The sequence below is a fragment of the Eurypyga helias genome, unplaced genomic scaffold (assembly GCF_000690775.1).
Source record: "Eurypyga helias isolate BGI_N326 unplaced genomic scaffold, ASM69077v1 scaffold14486, whole genome shotgun sequence".
In the NCBI taxonomy this organism is placed as follows: Eukaryota; Metazoa; Chordata; class Aves; order Eurypygiformes; family Eurypygidae; genus Eurypyga; species Eurypyga helias.
In genome coordinates, this window is record NW_010258635.1 from 12,655 (window position 1) to 30,283 (window position 17,629).

Below are 17,629 nucleotides of genomic sequence, written 5' to 3' on the forward strand. Positions count from 1 at the left end.
CCCCCCCCAAACTTTGTGGTTTTTTGTATGTATGACTTTTTGTACGTTTATAACTTCTCGTGTTCACCTTTTTGAAAGTGTCGCAAAAGAGAATAAAAAATGCTGAAAGGTCAGTCTTTTCTATAAGCATGAAGGAATATAAATAGGGGAGCAGTAGTCCTTTCCACCCAGAAATGCAGACTGTGTGCTTCCCAGTGGCTGAGTAAAAGGTACATCTGGGAGCACTGGGTGTTGGGCAGTCTACAGACCCGAGAGAGCACTGCTCCCTTCCAGACACCTGGCAATCATCCCATTCCACATCACTTCTCTCTTGCTTTTTCCTAATCCTGTGGGATACTGCTGCATGTTTCAGTGTGGGAAAAAGCAATTTTTACATCGCGGTTTGCAAAGGCAAAGTCTTGTTTCTGTGATGCTACAGACACCTTTTATTCATGAAAGCAATGCCGGATGAAACAGTTTCACATAGTACAGTGCAGAAACACAGAAGGCAAACGAATGCTTCTAAGAAAAGTAGAACAACAAAATCTAAGGATCAACCAGGGTTTGAATCTGTAACTGAGACTCTTAAGTTAGAAAAGCAACAGTTGCTTCCAAAGGGCAGTTCAGCCCTCTCCTTACTGCCTACAGAGGCAGCCTAGAGAGACCAATGCATGTGGAGAGATGAACCCCAGCAGCCTCAGAAACAAGCTTTCTTGGATCAAAGTAATTTTTTCCCCTATTTAGGAAGTTACTGCAGGATAAATTTTCTCTGTTCCTTTAAATATATTCCTGTTTCCTTGTGGCCAAGTATGACTGTAAGGAATAAAAACCCCCAAAAAACAGGAGGCAACAAAAAATAAAAGCAATAACAAAGAAAAAAACCAGCAAGCAATAACTGGCTTTAGGGGATGCATAAATAACTTAAACGGTCTTTCAGGGAGTTTTGTGTATCTGAAACTCTTTATTGTTATTAGCACATTTAGTGATATATGAATTTATTCAGTTCTTTTCAGCCAAAATGTCATAACTAAAGCAAACTAAAACTATTACTATAAAAAGTTGAAACTGGTAAAATACCAAAACATTGTCATGAAGTAGCAGAATTTCCAACCTAAATTGTCTTTTCCTACAGTAATAACTGAAGAGTTGTGTAATATTGTGAACTAGGACACAATTCCTGACATTTGGTTATTAGTATTTTCAGGCAAACAAGTATTTTAGTTAGTAAATTCCTGCCATTTTTGTAAATGTGCAGAATTTACAGTTCAAACAATGCTTCTCTTCATCATCTATTTCTCTTCATAATGTAAATATCTTGCAAGCCCCCAAGGATAACAAAACCCTAATCTTTGATTACAGATTCCTTTCTTTTCATATTGACCACGTATTAGTAACTCAAACCAGAAATGTTAGTGAGTATCCACAGAGCCTTTCCACAGCTACTGAGGCTGTTCAGTTCTTGCCAGCTCAACTCTATTCACCACATCACCGAGACTTAAAAAAAGAGCTGAGGCACACAGCCAAAGCATAATTTGTTAGTGCAAGACAATAGTGCAAATTCTCCTGCCCCTCAAAGAAATTTGGCCACATGGACACTCACTACTGGAAACAGTCCTTATCCTACACTCCCAAACTATTTCTGCAGATTACTGGGAGAGTGCTAGTTAGTTGAAGTCAAAATTGTATGAGGGATCATTCCTTGTACAATACTGACAAATCATATTCCCGGGCCTGGGAATAATTGCTGGCAATTTTCTAGCACTCTTCAATTTACTATTATATATTCAACCTTCAAATACTATGGACGAAAAGTAATCTGCCCAGTGACTGCTATCAATCCACACGTCAGTGGACCATTTACTTTGCTACAAGCTGTGGGAAAAAAAGTCGCTGTTTCTCTCTCCCCTGCAGGCTCAAGAAAGATTTAACAGTAGCTGCTGAAGGCAAGTTCTAGATGGCTTCAGTATTTTTTTTTAAAGCTCTGGGATCCTGCAGGACATTTAACCAGAAATTACTGGCTGCTAATATATTAATAAGTATATTTAAAATGATGCTGCAAGACACCGAACCACACAAGAGACCCTTGTATACTCGGTGATTGCTCCATAGGTTTTTTAATTGTGTCAGTACTTCAGAGCACTTAGTATCTTCCAGGATGACACTGAGCCCAGATTAATTGATTCAGACGCATAAAGTCCTATTGACTTTCAGCATGGCTTAAGCACTGCTCAGCATATTTCTCTACCACTTATCTTTCTCAGCAGTTCACATCATAAGGGGTTGATCCCGTCTGCAATAAGCAGAGCAGGGAGCAAAGCAGAACCTAAGCCTACACCAGCAGGAAGACTTCTTTATGGCTGCCATCTCACCCCTCCTTATAACCACAGTATTGGTGAAAGGTTAATGACTGGACTGGCCTGTAACTAAATGGTTCTGTGCCAGCAGGGAGCAGGTGAAGTTGTCGTTACCCTGGGGGAGCGCAGGTAAATCTTAGGAAGCGTCAATTTATTCTTTCTTGCATTTTTAATTCTAGTACTATGGCCATTCCTTTTGGGTCGAGATCAGAACAAGTCCTCATATTCCTCAGTCTTTCTGTCTGCACTTCACTTATCTACATGGGCAAGAAGGAACTATGCAGAGTCCCTGTTTTTCTCCTTGATGCTCACACTGGCAAGAAGGGCCTGGCATGTTTACTCCTACTCAGTCCCTGCAACCGTATCTACAGCCCAGCCCATGTGAGGAGGGTATAGTTAACACCACAATGAGATCCACACCTACACCAACCTTTCTCATGACATCTGCAAGGGCTGTGTGATCAAAGCCTAGCAGGGATATTTTAGAAACTCACTTAAACAGCTAGGGTAAGAATAACTTTATGAGGGTGTCCTAAATATAAGTATCCAGGAAATGAAGTCCAGTCCCTGGCACAGCGGTTAGCAAGAAGGCTGAAAATTGATCCAAACATGGTTTCTCATTCTGTCTGCTCTCCTCTATGCTCCTACTGCCAGGTTTGTACACATGGGCCAGGAACAAAGGCTCTTCACCCATGTATTGTTTATGTCTCCCCTTTTTTGATGAGGTTTCATGAATGTCAACCTAATAGATGTTCATGTTTACCCACCAATTTAACTTTCTGTGACTTTCATTAAAAATTGAGAGAATTCAATTTCACCAGTATGCTTCTCTAATAAAAATTTATTCCCTTTTTACAAATTTATAATCAGGTCTAATTTATGGTTAAGCCTTATTCTGCAATCATTTTTTACTCTCCCATGTCTTAGAGAAAAAAAAAAAAATCAATTACATCTACTGCTTACAATGTTTTCCCTTCAGATTTATCTGAGATCTGATTTAGCCCCTTACATTTCTTCTTAATTACTGGCAAACAGTAGTTTCATTGCTGGGGAACTTTGTGATTCCTTGCAGGCTATCACACATCTAAATACTTCATTCAAGCTCTACATCTTTATTCAAATTTGTCTGCACCAAAACCAAAAATGAATCTTGTCTCTGATTAAAGTTATTAGATATATCAGGACACCCTTTCTTGCTTCAGAAAGGGCCACCACAGTTTATACCAACTGATCTTCAAAAATATTTTCAAAATCGGAACAGCAGAAGAGGGAATAATTTTTATATAAAGCACAATTTCAAGTGCTGCCTTACAACTTCATTTATTCCAGTTTCAGGTATTGGCTATCTCATACCAGCAAAGGCCTCTACATCAAATTTCTGTCTGCATAACTATGTGTTTTCCTGGTTGTCATAATTTCCTTCAAAATATTATGTGTTCTAGCTGCAGAGCTAATTAAAAATAACACTTCTGAAAACCTTTAACTTATTTTAACTTTGAGAAAATGCAACAAAAATTCAAGACAGCATTTAATTCAATAATCAATAGCAAGGGATGAACAACAAATCTGGCCCCATTTTATAGGTAATCTGGGCCCATTTAATGACTGTACTTCAGTCACTACAGTATGGTAACACAATCAGATATCTTAAGGCATGTGAGCAGAGCTGTTAGCTATTACCACACCACTCACCTGCCTCAAAGGAAGCCGCAGGCAGTGTCTCCTGGAGGGATTCCCTTTGCAAGGGAAGAAGGAAACAATGAGGAGGTGCCACGTTATAGTTTGCTTCACCTCCTGCATGCATCCCTGAGGAGGCTGCACATGTTAGCACAACGATCTCCTCCTCAATCTGTGACCTAATGCATTCCTAAACCTTCAAAATTTTCCACAGATGAACAGTGCACCCCCATGAAACAGAACTGTTTATAAATATATTCTTCAAGAAAAGCAAGGCATTATGATTGCAGCTGGGAAACTAATAAATTAGAGCACACACTGGGGCTGTGCAAATATGGAGAAGATTTGGGCCACAATTTTATCATTCTCTGCCAACTGTTAGTTCTCTGCTGTTTCCCTTCCACCTCCCTCACACCGCTTGGTGTAGAAAACTTGGCCACTCTTCACTGACCATGCCTCTAACAAAGAAAGGACACAATCTTGATCTCCTCAGATGCTTAGACTGCTAGAGAGAGAAGCTACACAGTGAGCATCTGAAGTTACTTTCCTCTTCCTTGGATTCAGAAAAAAAAAAAATCACCAGAAAGTTCTGGTTCTAGTGCCCAAGTACCTCTTTTAGCACCTCAATGGCTCCATGGGTGTTCACTCAGATGGAAACAGAGATCCCCAACAGAAATTCCCTTTGGATCTGCCACAGGAGCGAGAGAGCTGGAGGCTTGAATGCCTCAGGGGGCTGCCTGAGGAGTTCAAGTTGCCAAGCAATCCTACTGTTCCCATTAGCTATAAAACTGCAGAGAAGATGACTCTCACTGAACAGCCAGAATGCTCACAGAGCTGCTGAGTTTGTGGGATGTCTGCCAAAACATATTACTTAGGTTCAATTCAAGATGGAAGCATGTTTTCAAAAACCTGTATCCTCCTGAATACTCATATTAAAAACCAAAATATACCCATGATTCAGGGAACACAATTTTAACTTGTAACCATATAGATATATATAGACATAGATAAACACATACAAGTATGCTTTACTCTAGTAATATACATATTACTATATTACATATACATAGTAATATACATATACATATGTAATATGTATATTGCCATAGTCATCTTTCAGGTCCACACTTGAATAAATGCCAAATACTCCAAGTCTTCAATAACAAAATACACAGTGCTGCTATACATAATTAATACAATTAAAGATGAATTAAGGATTACTTATAAATTTACTTGTTGCTACTGTCATTATCCTTCTTCCTCTCTATTGTTTCTTACCTTGAATTCTTTACTCCTATTCCAACTGCACTTTCTTTTCTTCATGTGTTCTCTTATATCCTTTCCCTTTCTTTTTCCATAAACCCTCTGCAAAGCTCAAAAGCCTTTGAATTTGGATGTCTGTTTTATGAAGGGTGAGAGGTGACTGAAACCAAGAATTTTTTCCCCCAAATGTCTAAGTTACAACAATGATTTATAACCCAAAGTAGTTTCTTGAAAACATATATTCTGCTTGTAATCCTTTTTATAGAATCATAAAACAACTTTAAGTGAAATGGAAGTTCAAGATTGCAAGAACAATCTTTATGTCCTACTTGAGTTACCCTCCAGTTTGGTGATCAGTCCTGAACCTTATTTGCTGGAGGCTCTACACTCAAAAGTTAGCACAGATTTAATGCCAGCAACCACTGTGATGAAAATGATAGTTTGAGTTTAAATAGAGACTAAGCCAGACTTCTCATGTCTTGCCAGATTTCTGATGTCTTTTTTCTCTGAAAAGTTTATTTATTAAAACTGTATTTTTATAGTCAGTCTCACAAGTGAAAAAAAGACATAGTTGTTAATACTGTCGATGATAAACTGATTGACTTCACATGGGAATCTTATCCAAATCCACTTATATTATAAAGGTAAATTTGAGCTTTAGTTTATTCAAAAAACAAAACAAACCTGAAAATTACCAACCAAAAAAAAAAAAAAACCCACACCCAAACCAACTCCTGCAAGATATAGCCTTGAAGATGAGTTATTTTATTTTCACATACTTCTCTCATTTCATTTGACTCTTACCTGGACAAGGTAAAATGTTGCATTCCTGGTACTCTAGAGATGGGCCGAGGCAAGGAAGTCCTCCATACTTAGGCTCAGGATTGCTGCAGACCCGTTTGCGATTCCGTATACCTCTACTGCAGTCACGACTGCACTGAGACCACGGAGACCAGGGTGACCAGGCACCATTGATAGTATGAGCAGAGTATCTTCCAGAACGCAAGAAATCCCCTGACAACCCTGATAAAATAAGGATTGAAAAAAACAATACTGAATTAAGACAGTATCTTACCCCAAAACAACCTTTTCCTCTTCATATTTACTCCTAGGCTTCTAATAATATTATGACCAGCAGGGTCTTGTCCTTTAGTCTCACAATCTAAACCCTAGTTTCACTTCAAGAATCCCATACATAATTGAAATTTCATAATCACTTACAGAGAACTACAGGGAAGACTTGGATCCAACTCTTTAGTTAAAGCTTTACAGCTGCATTGACTGAACTACAGTCAATTTACTCCACCTGAGGATGATACAAATTATCTCTCCCATGCAGAGGAATTGTCATCAGAAAATCCCCTTAACCTAACCATAATCCGACTTTAGATGGTGTACAGCAATAACTGAACAAAGTCTAGTGAGACTGCCCTTTTATGAAGAGCAGTGTTTTACCACTTTAAAAACCAGTTTATTTTCCACCGAGTTGAAGTGTTCTAAACCATGTATAAGCTATGAAAACCAGCCTTTTGGAGACACACATGATAGCCTGGTTCCTAGTTAAAATAACCATCTGGCAAGTGGATAACATTGTTTCTAAGTGAGTTTAAGTGAGTACCCAAAAAAAAGGCATTAAACAGCAATGGAGACTGAAGTCCACTATTTATCAGTGAAAGGGGCACACAGAATCTTGTTCACAGCATACAACCAAAATGCCTGGATGTAGCTCTGGGTGAAGTTCTAATCATCTGCAGCTAATTTGAGTATCTTTGTTACTTTCAGGTTTGGTCCTGCACAGAAAAAGACTCTCAGCTGTAGTCAGCACAACACCCAACTCTTGAGCTGTAGTAATACCTCTCAGCATCACTACTAAGCATCTCTGGGCTTTCCTCCTGTGCCAAAGCCCTTCACCTTCCACAATCTTCACCTCCACTGGAAACCCTATGATCGATGAAAAACTAACTGCTGCTTTTATTACAAGCACTTATTTAAGTAGTTGTGATGAGAAGAAGGCCCCATAAATGAAAACAGCAGAGGATGTATGTGGCTGCCTGCCTATGCCAGAGCTTTGGTATTGCTTATATAAGTGCGGGTGAATGGTGCCATCAGCAACGGAGAAATGCAGGGGATTGTTTGCAGCTTAAAGTGCAGCACAGACTTTCACTCCTAAGACACTGTTTTATGCCCTACCCACAAGCACAGGCACCGTGGGAGTATTAAATGGGGCTGAAGAAACAGAGGGTGTACTGAACCACATGCTGGGAACAGGTACACGTAATACTGTGAAGTGACTGCCCAGCAGTACTTTGGGTAACCAGAATGGGGGAGCCCCTCATTTGTGGTGTCCAGTAATGAAACAATTGCACCCTATTTCTACCTGTGGTTATGGCACTATTAACACCACTGAAGTAATGACCTGTGAAGTGCCGTTCACAATCATCCCAAAGTAAATGAGGCTTTGCATATTTTCATTCAACGCTTGGTAACAACTGGCAATATTGGAATGATGACACAGTGACACAGAAATACGTGTAATAAGAAACTGCTGAAATTAATAAGAAAGCAGCAGAACAGCAATATAAAAATGACTAAAATTGGGTAAAACCTTTCGGTGATGATAGTGGGTAACTATTTCTCTCCTGCTGAGCCAGATTCTATTACATAGATATGAAAAGCAACATTTAAGAAACATGACATACAAACATATACAAAAAGGGACCAGGTACAGAGGAACAGTATGGGAATTATGAATGCAGGCCTACTTTACAGCTCTGTAGGATCCTTTTTTTGCAATTTTGTATCACTTTGGTCATGGAAAAGCCCAGCTTATGCATGAAGTTAATGGTTAGAACAAAATTATAGATTTTTTTATACAAGAATTTAAAATCAACTTTTTTTTTTAGTTATGAAGTTAACAGCAATGCAAACAACTGAAAAAGTGTTAATCACACCAGATTGCCAATCATTTTCTTCATAAAACACTGCAGTGTGCATCATTTAATAACAATATTAGGATGTTCTGAAGACATTTTTGCAGGACATTGTAACTTCTTCAGTCCTAAGGAAAATATGTGACTTTATTTGTCATTATGATATTAGATTTCTTGCAATTCAACCTGAGAACTGAGGAGAGGAATCTTTAAAGGGAAAGCTCTGAGGTACTTTAGCTCTAAACCAGAAGAATATTCTAAAGAATGTTTTCAATGGGGAGTTTGGTCTGCAGAAAGTGTTCCCCTGTGTTTTCTTCTTTCCAAAGCATTAAAAAATTTATTACAAGGAGCAGTCTTTTCACAGTTTTACAGTAATTCATACAGTGCTCATAGAGGGGCTTTTATAATTTTCTCTTCAGACAGAAACAACATAAAAGAATTAACATTATGATACTAATGACATTAAAAATAACAAGATCAGTTTATATTCTGGAAATGCGGTACTATATATTCCTTGAACAACCTTATATCCTTCTACAATGAGGTGACTAAGTTCATGGATGAGGGGAGGACAGTGAATGTTACTTATCTCAACCATCTCCTCTATTATGGAGGAGATTTGACTGATTATTCAAGACATGACTGTTTTCCTATTGTCATAGAACCATAACAGGATCATAGACTGCTTTGGGTTAGAAGGGACCTTAAAGACCATCTAGTTCCAAGCCCCCTGTCATGGGCAGGGAGCACGTCAGGTGGCTCAAAGCCCTTGTCCAACCTGGCCTTGAACACCCCAAATGATGGAGCACCCACAACTTCTCTGGGCAACCTGTTCCAGTGTCTCACTATCCTCTCCTTGAAGAATTTATTACTTATATCTAACTTAAACCTACATTCTTTCAGTTTAAAGCCTTTAGCCCTTGTCTTATGACTACATGCTGTTGTAAGAAGGGCCTCTGTCCAACATTTTTGTTCTTGCATATTCATACTTTCCACAACTAAAATCTCCTTTGCTGATTGTATTCAGAATTACTTGCAACTTCTTGTAAAAGAACACTTTGAACAGATGGATTATAAATCTGTTTTACAGATTATTCTAAGTATATTTCTTGTGTATTGTAAGAATTTAGGCCTCTGACGATGGGGGAAAGAAACTAACCAGGTGGTCCTCTCTCTCTCAGATACATTAAAGTAAAGAATAAGAAAAATTATTTCTTTCTGAGGATGGCAAGGCACAGAACGGCCGCCTGTCTGAACACAAAACTCTGAAGAGTACCTTTGGCAGTGACAGAAAACTCACTCTAAGTATCCCATGAATGTGGCCTTTGTATTTTTACAAAAACTGTAAATATCTCCTTCATGGATGACACAAAAAAGTGTGACTTGAAGAAAACGATTTGATATAAACATAACAGCAGATATAAAATAAAATAGATCAGATACTAGAGAAGACATCTGAGAGAAAATAAGATACAGCTGAAAATTAATGAGACAGCATCCTGTAACAACCCCTTTCAGTTTCAGGACCTTGTGTTTCTGAGTAATTTTCAGTGTGTTAGAACTCAGAACATGCAGTCTTTTTTTTTTTTTTTTAAACCAAAGTTGTTCAGTATCCTATATAGCTAATATATAATGAAGGTACCCCCCCTAAGAAGTTTTTAGCATTGAATATTGATACTTTCACATGCTATTTTGAAAAGCAGTATGGATTATGAATCTTTAGGTTGAATTTGCCTAGCATAATACCAGCATGAGGACAATCCAATAAATCATACTCACATATACATACAAATATGTACTTATACATATGCATGTTCATAAATACATACACACACTTATATACATATAAAAAAGAAGATTCATGTTCTACTTATTACATGTCTGCAGACCTGTTGTAACTAAAGACTCTCTTGGAAATGGGAAGTCCAACCACCCCTTTCTTTCTCTGGCCAACTGATGTTTAGTAACTTGTTAAGCTACGGGAAATTGACAGAGAGTAAGAATCACTTAGTCCTTCAGCTAAGAAGTTCTGTTTATTAACTGAGGCAGGGATGGGAGGCAGGGGGACTAATGCCAGACTAACCAAAAGATTACACTGTAGAATTTCTTCAAAAAAACTTCTTCGGAAAGTACGTGGCTGTACAGAACCTAGTCCTATCTGTATCACAGTTTACATCAAATTCAATAGGAGAAGACATAAATATAAAAACATTTTAGTCTTTCAGATCAAGTGGCACAAAACTCTGAAAACTCCCACTTTTCTCATTAAGCTGTGGTTTTCTTGCTTGCCACCTCTGTTTGTGCTTTAGGTCACTTTCTGATTGCTCCACATCCACCTCCAAGAACCAAAACCAGACTGTGCCACCCAACAGAAAACAACTTCTGTACTTCTCAGCTTATTGCCCGCAAAATGAACATACCTGGCTAAGACAGAACACAAGGGCCAATGCCATTGGCTGGCTAACAGACAAAGTCTAGTTGCTAGAAGAAAACCTAAGCTCTCTTTAAGGCCTATCTACAGACATACTTCTGAAATCTGCAAAAAGAATGATCTATCATGGCATCATCAGTGAACTAATGGAGAGTTTTCCCAAGACAGACAGAAGAGCTGTGAATCAAATCCAGATCTGGCCTTCATAACAGGTTCATCATTCAGATGTTTTAAACTGGATTGTTCTCCGAAAGCCCATGACTGACTTAAATCCCTGTGAACAACTAGAATGTGTGAATTCTGCTTGCAGTTTACCAACAGGCTTATTTTCAGTTGTTTAGAACTTGTACTCCATTAATAAACTGCTGCACACTGAGGGTAGAAAAGGGGATTTAACTACTTAATCCCAGTATGATTTAAAACAGGCAGCTGAGCTTCCTTGAAGCAAAAATTTCCACAAGTAACAACAGTACGGCAAAAAACTTCATCAGTAAAAACAGTCACAGGGATTGTGTGGACAAAAGAGCCATCAACTGCTAAGACCAGGGAAGAGAGAAAACATGAATTGACATCTAAACAGAAGTCTATTCTCTCAATTTAAATGCTTATGCTTTGTTCAATATTGGCAAAATTACAGAGAAATTAGCACTGTTGCACCGCTGACTTACATCATTATACTTAGCAAGAACATACGACAGAAAAATATGTCTAATTAAGTTACATAATTCTGGTTCAAACCAGGATGATTTGATAATTTCTAAGTAATCTTCTGAACTTTTTGGTCAAATTTGAATAATCTTATAACTCTACAAGAAATCAATCCTGCTCGGAGACAGGTTAACATGAAACTCACCTGCCCCGACTAGTACATGTGAAAAAATCTGACTCTGTAAAAGCCTGTAATGAGACTTTGATTAGCCCGATTCTTCTTAAAGACTGCAAAATTCTCAGCCAAGTTCAAATAATTTTCCTTAAAAGTGATGGTCTAATAAAGAACATATATTTATAATAATTCTCTCATCTAGCCTGTAGCTAAGGAATACAGCTCTAAATAAGAGAGAAGTAGCAGTGGCACCTGATAAATTATATTACTTGACTGATTTATGCCTTATGTCCTCCCGTTCAAACCTAACAAAGAAGATTCAATTATCCAAGCAGCCTGGGTTCATGACTTTGGCAAAAGATGATATGGAGCCAAAATTCAAGTATCCTGAATCATTTCTATATGACAGCAAGAATCACTGTTAAAAGTGCAGCAGGTAACAAGGATAACCAAAGATTGCTTCAGTGCTGTCACTTTCCAAAGATATTCTGCAAGTATTTGCCAGTATCAACGAAGCATAAAACTAATATATCTTCAGGCCTATATAATTATAACTTATAAAAACCTTATAAACCTTCAAAACTTACTTAGTAAAATTTAAATGGTAAAATGCAATGGCAAACATTAATGCCAAGCAAAGATAATACATTTTAAAAAAAACAAACAGTATGCAAATGGAGGATGCTGTAACCACTGAAGTTCCACTGAAGAGCTGCTGTTTGTCAATCAAACTTGAATGTGTAATCAAATTGAGTTCTAACTTCCACAATTCATTTTGATCTTATCTTAGAATACCACAGTTTAACTTCAATAAGACAGTATAAGAGAGAACATCCCCCTATGTACTCCTCCTCACTAACACACATCACCAATTATTAGCACATGTTTTATTCTGTACTAAATTCTGAAGGCACTACAAGTTTCCTGTAGGTAACATTAGGATTTAACCAAACTCCACAGATTTATTGTGGCTGCACCCGCTCACCCCCACTCCCCCCATTTCCCCCCAAAAAAGTAAAAAAGCAAATAACAGTCTATTTCAGACTGCTATTGAAATTATATGGGTAGTCTTTAATTGTTTTTTGAAGGTATTTTGGGAGCTAACCTCATCTAACTTTGGCCATGTCAAATTCAAGTGTTGTCTAAGCTCATCATTGCTGTTGCCCTTTGTAAACACCATGGAAAGAAAGTAGTACCTCTAGAGGGTGATTTGTGCCCATTGCATCAAATGCTTATCTTCAGGTGGATCTTTAATTTCTCGGGGTTTTTAGCTGTCTTTGAGACTACAATGGAGTTAGGTGAGACAATTTCAACCCAGACAAATCAGGTAACCTCATACCTAGTGAAATTTTTATCCCTGGATTAAACACTTAAGTTTTCAATACAATTTATAATGCTTATATATCAGATAATCCTACAGAGAGTAAATAAGTATGTTTCATGTAGATATTTACATGATTCATAAGCACACGTTAAAGCTTATGGTGATGTAACTTCTAGACTGTACAGACATTTGCATTAAGATATGCAACAATGTGTACAGTCTCTCTCAGTTTATTTGAAATAGCTGTCCCTTTCTTAACCGAGCACTACATAAGAACCCAGAGGCTAAGAACTAAACATATTTTCCTTTCCTCTTAATCAAACTTCAAATCAGGAAAGCATGAACACATTGTGCATATGCTACTGCTTGGTTGATTGAGATAGAAATCTTAACCACACTCAGAAGGAGTCTAGTGAGTTTCTGGCAAGAAGTTCTACCTCTAAGCTCAGGCTGCAAAGAAAGTTTGCTTTGCTGGTGTCTGACAGTGAAACATGATTCTGTTTAACCTGGCATGACTGTAGTTGCACAGTGGGAGATTATAGGCAATGAGAAAATATCTAACAAATGGCTCTCTTCTGCAAAGAACAGAGAACTGATCTCTGCAGAACACACCTTTGGTAATGAGGTATGCCAAGCCTGCTGTAGCAGTATTAATCTTTCTATAAAAGCCAGCAAATCGCTACATGGAGATAATGAAAAGAATGTTTCCGAGTATCCAGGCTCTGTTCAGGTGGAAGTAAGTTATGATGTTTCCTTGCTAGCTAGCCAGAAATTGTGAAGGTGTCCGCCAAAATTCACGGTTTTCCATTTTCATGATATCTTTCTGTTCCAAAAGTTACAGCTACGCTACATGAGTCTATTCATGTATTTTCTCCTCATGACATTAAGGAGCAGTACAGGGGTGGTGTGTTGACCCAATTCCAAACCTGGTAGCAGGCAAGTGCTCTGAAATCCTGCAGTTTAGAGTCAGTAAGTTTGATCACATCAGCAAATCAAAGCAGTCCCCCCCACCCCCAAATATTCCACTCCCCACTGTTCTGCCATCCATAATCAGAAAATGCCTAAGCAAACAAGTTCAAAATTAAATGTGGCTAAAGGAGACATAACAGTAACTCTTTTCATCAGAAGCATATCGGTTAATGCAGCCACTTGGAACACTGATTGGGTCTGAACTTTCATTTCAGAATAATTAAAGACCTACTGGCTAAAAAGAATCAAAGCATGAGCACAAATTAATGACAAAATTATGAGGGCACTCACTAAGAAGAATGGACAGACCTATAATAGTTTCTGCCCTGTAGACTACTCAACATACAGCCTTTAAATATTCAGTAGTTTTGGGGTTAGTCAGCAAAAACTCTTCTCCCAGATGAACATTTCAATTGCTTTCCAACAGAGTCACTCCCACACTTTGGCTTAATGATTAATTATTTCCAAATGAAGCAAAGCAGCAGCTTCAGCAAGATGCAACAATTAAGCTACACCACCAGGAAATTCAGGAATCGGATGTTCAGAAGTGAAAGAAAAATCTTCAGGCTAATCAAGCAAGGAATGCCTCTGAATCCACACACCCTTGTCTCCTGCACTCTGCCTGAACGCTTTATTTAACAAAAGGTAGGCACTGTTACTCCTGACTGTATTCTGTAAGAGCTTATGTAGCTAATTTCAGGAAAGGATTTACGATCATGCCTTCAGAGCTGAGAAAGGATGCTCCATGCTTAATTTTCTTGCAGCAGTGTGATCTAGGACACACTGGCTCTTGCACTGGTTTGCCTGCTAACCTGCTATCTAAGTAGTGTGTCGGCCTTCAAATACTCCATTCTCTAGTGCCGATACCTCGGCTGTCAGACAAGAATATACCCAGATTCTTCTGTAGATCTACCTCTAGTTGTTGTGATAACTCTCCTAATTCTGTACTATCTTGTTGGGAAAATATTGTCTTTCCCATTTAATCTTATGAAATTTTAAAAAGGTGTCACAAATGTCAACGTCCTGGAAGACAGCAAAACGCACCACATCCAAAAGTCTTGTTTAGGACGAGGAAGGTAGGTGATACACCAATCCTAGCAGAGCAAAATCTTTCCTAAAAGCTAGTTTGAAACTTTATTTGGATGGAAACAGGAGAATAGCAAAAACATTTGTTAAGGGTTGCTCCATGCCAAAATCTGCCTTCTTATCCGGACCTAAAAAATTAACATTGGAGACTGCAGATTACCTAAAATGGGAATGACATAGAGTATGAAACTGTCTCATCTGGAGTACCATGGATTTAATTATTTCAAGCAGTTCACTACTGTGTATTCCTTAAAAACATTACCACCATCCTGCCCCCTCCAAAGAAACACAGATGTCACGTGAATCAATTAAAGTTTTGCACAGGATAAAGGGCATAGGGGAATCTTGAGGGAGACCTCATTACAGCTTTCCAGTATCTGCAGGGGGCCTACAAGGGTACTAGGAGAGGACTTTTTACAAGAGCCGGTAGTGATAGGACAAGGGGTAATGGGTACAAATTGAAATCAGGGAGGTTTAGCTTAGATATCAGGAAGAAGTTCTTCCCGGAGGGGGTGGTGAGGCATTGGAACAGGTTGCCCAGCGATGTTGTGGATGCCCCATCCCTGGAAGTGTTCAAGGCCAGGCTGGATCTGGCTTTGAGCAACCTGGTCTAGTGGAAGGTGTCCCTGCCCATGGCAGGATGGTTGGAACTAGATGGGCTTTAAGGTCCCTTCCAACCCAAACCATTCTATGATTCTATGATTCTATGATTCTTCTAGCATCTTCTCACAGAAGCTTAAGCCCCCTACCAATACTAAAAACTTGCCACTTAAACACAATACAAGCAGGAAATGCTTAACCCTGATTTTCACAATAGTTGACCTGTCTCAAAAAATTATTGAGAATTAGAAAGCCCAATGACTCAGAGACTATTCTCTCTTTGTGGCCATAGATAAGCCAAATGCCTTCAGTTATACATTTTTTCAGCTAACCTGGGTGTTGTGAGGATAAGAAAGGCTATGTAAGAGGAAAGCAGGTTTATAAATATTAAAATGTAATAGTTAAAAAATCAGTATTTTCTTGAATTAGATAACTAAAATGTCACACTCAAGAAGAAACACTGATATATAGTTAAAACTGGATAATTAATGAAATGCATTAATATATTTAAAATGGGATAATTAATGAAATGTATTATTAAAATTACAGTAACTGCCAGAAATTATCGTAGTTTTTATTTTATATATACGTACACCTAATATGTATTCAAAACTGTGTATTACTGACAGGGAAAGAAAAAAATTCTGAAATAATTCCAATTTAAAGTTGGAAGTTAAAAGGATTTTGAAGGAGTTCAGTTTACCATCCCAGAAATAAACAGAACTTTAAATTTCTAGCAACAGCATAACATAAACTTTTATAATAGAAATTGTCTATTTCATAAACTCCTTATTTAGTTAAACACCTGCATGAATCTTACAGTCATTACTTTAGAATTACTGAGCAGAGTTCTTCTCAACATCAATACTACATATTCTAGCTAAATATTTATCACATACATTAATGTTGCACAAATTCTGCCCCTGTGAATACCTGAGAGCTTATAAGGAGGTGACAAAATCTTCCAAGAACTGGGCTGCCATGTCGTGGCTCGGAGATTATTGCAAAGAATATTAAAATAAACTGGCAAATCTCATAATCAGTGGTAAGCGAGACTTGATTAGTCCAAATGATGAAGCTACGCCCAGAATAAATAAAAGCTAGATTCCCCGTTGTGACCACTATGTCCTCCTTTTCAGTTATTATCAGTTCTGTTACGCAAAACACCAGCAAGCAAAAACTTCCACTCTGTGCTGAAAATGGAACTGCAGACATCTCACTAGTAGGAGGCATCGTGCAGCCGCTCTAGGTTTACTTACCATCTGTCGAGCATCCACTGGTGCCATCGCTGGAACAGTAACGCATTTCAATCCTTTGCCTTCCTACCTCTAGCAAATTTGGGTCAGGCAAGCGCGCTTTGCATGTGTATCGGAAACGTTGTTCATAGTGGCCACCGTTGTCTGAAATATTGACTGGGGTCCAAGGCGTCCAGGGAGTTGTCTTTTTTAACTCTGGACAGGCGTTGGTGTTACAAGGCTGATATTCCTGAAAGCACAGGGTCACAATTAATATAATAATTAAATATGACTTAACAAACCCTCCACAAACCCTCAAAACAGACAAAATGCCTATCAATAAAAAAAGCCTCTGATGGTTTTTCCAACATTTTCAGTAGCTGTAATCATCAATAAACTTCTTATTCCAATCTCAAACTGAAAGTGGTTTTTTTCTGCTTCTAGGCAAGCAGAGTATCACACTGTTAAAAGAATAATATACCAGTACAAATTAGATCTATTACATCCATAAAAACAGTAGGCTGCACACTATAAGTACCATGATAAAGCACATCCTTTATAAATTAATAGCTCCAAATAAGGTGTAGCTAAATATGTTAAAGCTTTTAATTAAGAGGAATTGTGATAAAACTGCAAGCAGAAGACACAAACCAGTGAATAAGGAAATTGGTAAATCTAATGGCATATGAATAAGAAAACCAGCATCCATTTTGTACCTTGCTTATGTATGACAAGGGGACAACGGACAGAAAATATTTTCTATTACAGAACCTGGCTCCCCGGGGTGCATGTTAACCATTGCTCCATCACTGCTACACCTGCCGTCAGAAGCAAATCTCCTGCAGGCTGATATGCACCAAAGGGGAGAGACCACACCTCAAAAACAAATGCAGAACTGACAGTATTCTCAAGCCCCACAGTATATGTCTTCTGAGGAGCATCATCAAGACCTGTGGCT

At 38.3% G+C, this 17,629-nt stretch overlaps 1 protein-coding gene across 1 annotated transcript in view; it reads right to left on the reverse strand.

The window, feature by feature from the left end:
* LOC104511695 (semaphorin-5A-like) overlaps nucleotides 1–16,921 on the reverse strand; it is a gene marked incomplete at both ends in the record, with an annotated part of 27,224 nt that extends 10,303 nt beyond the window's left edge. Inside the window, 2 exons of the mRNA XM_010154412.1 lie at nucleotides 6,078–6,296; nucleotides 16,696–16,921. Of these exons, the coding sequence (XP_010152714.1) occupies nucleotides 6,078–6,296; nucleotides 16,696–16,921 (445 nt within the window). The remainder of the gene's footprint in view (nucleotides 1–6,077; nucleotides 6,297–16,695) is intronic.
* Nucleotides 16,922–17,629: the final 708 nt, after the last annotated feature.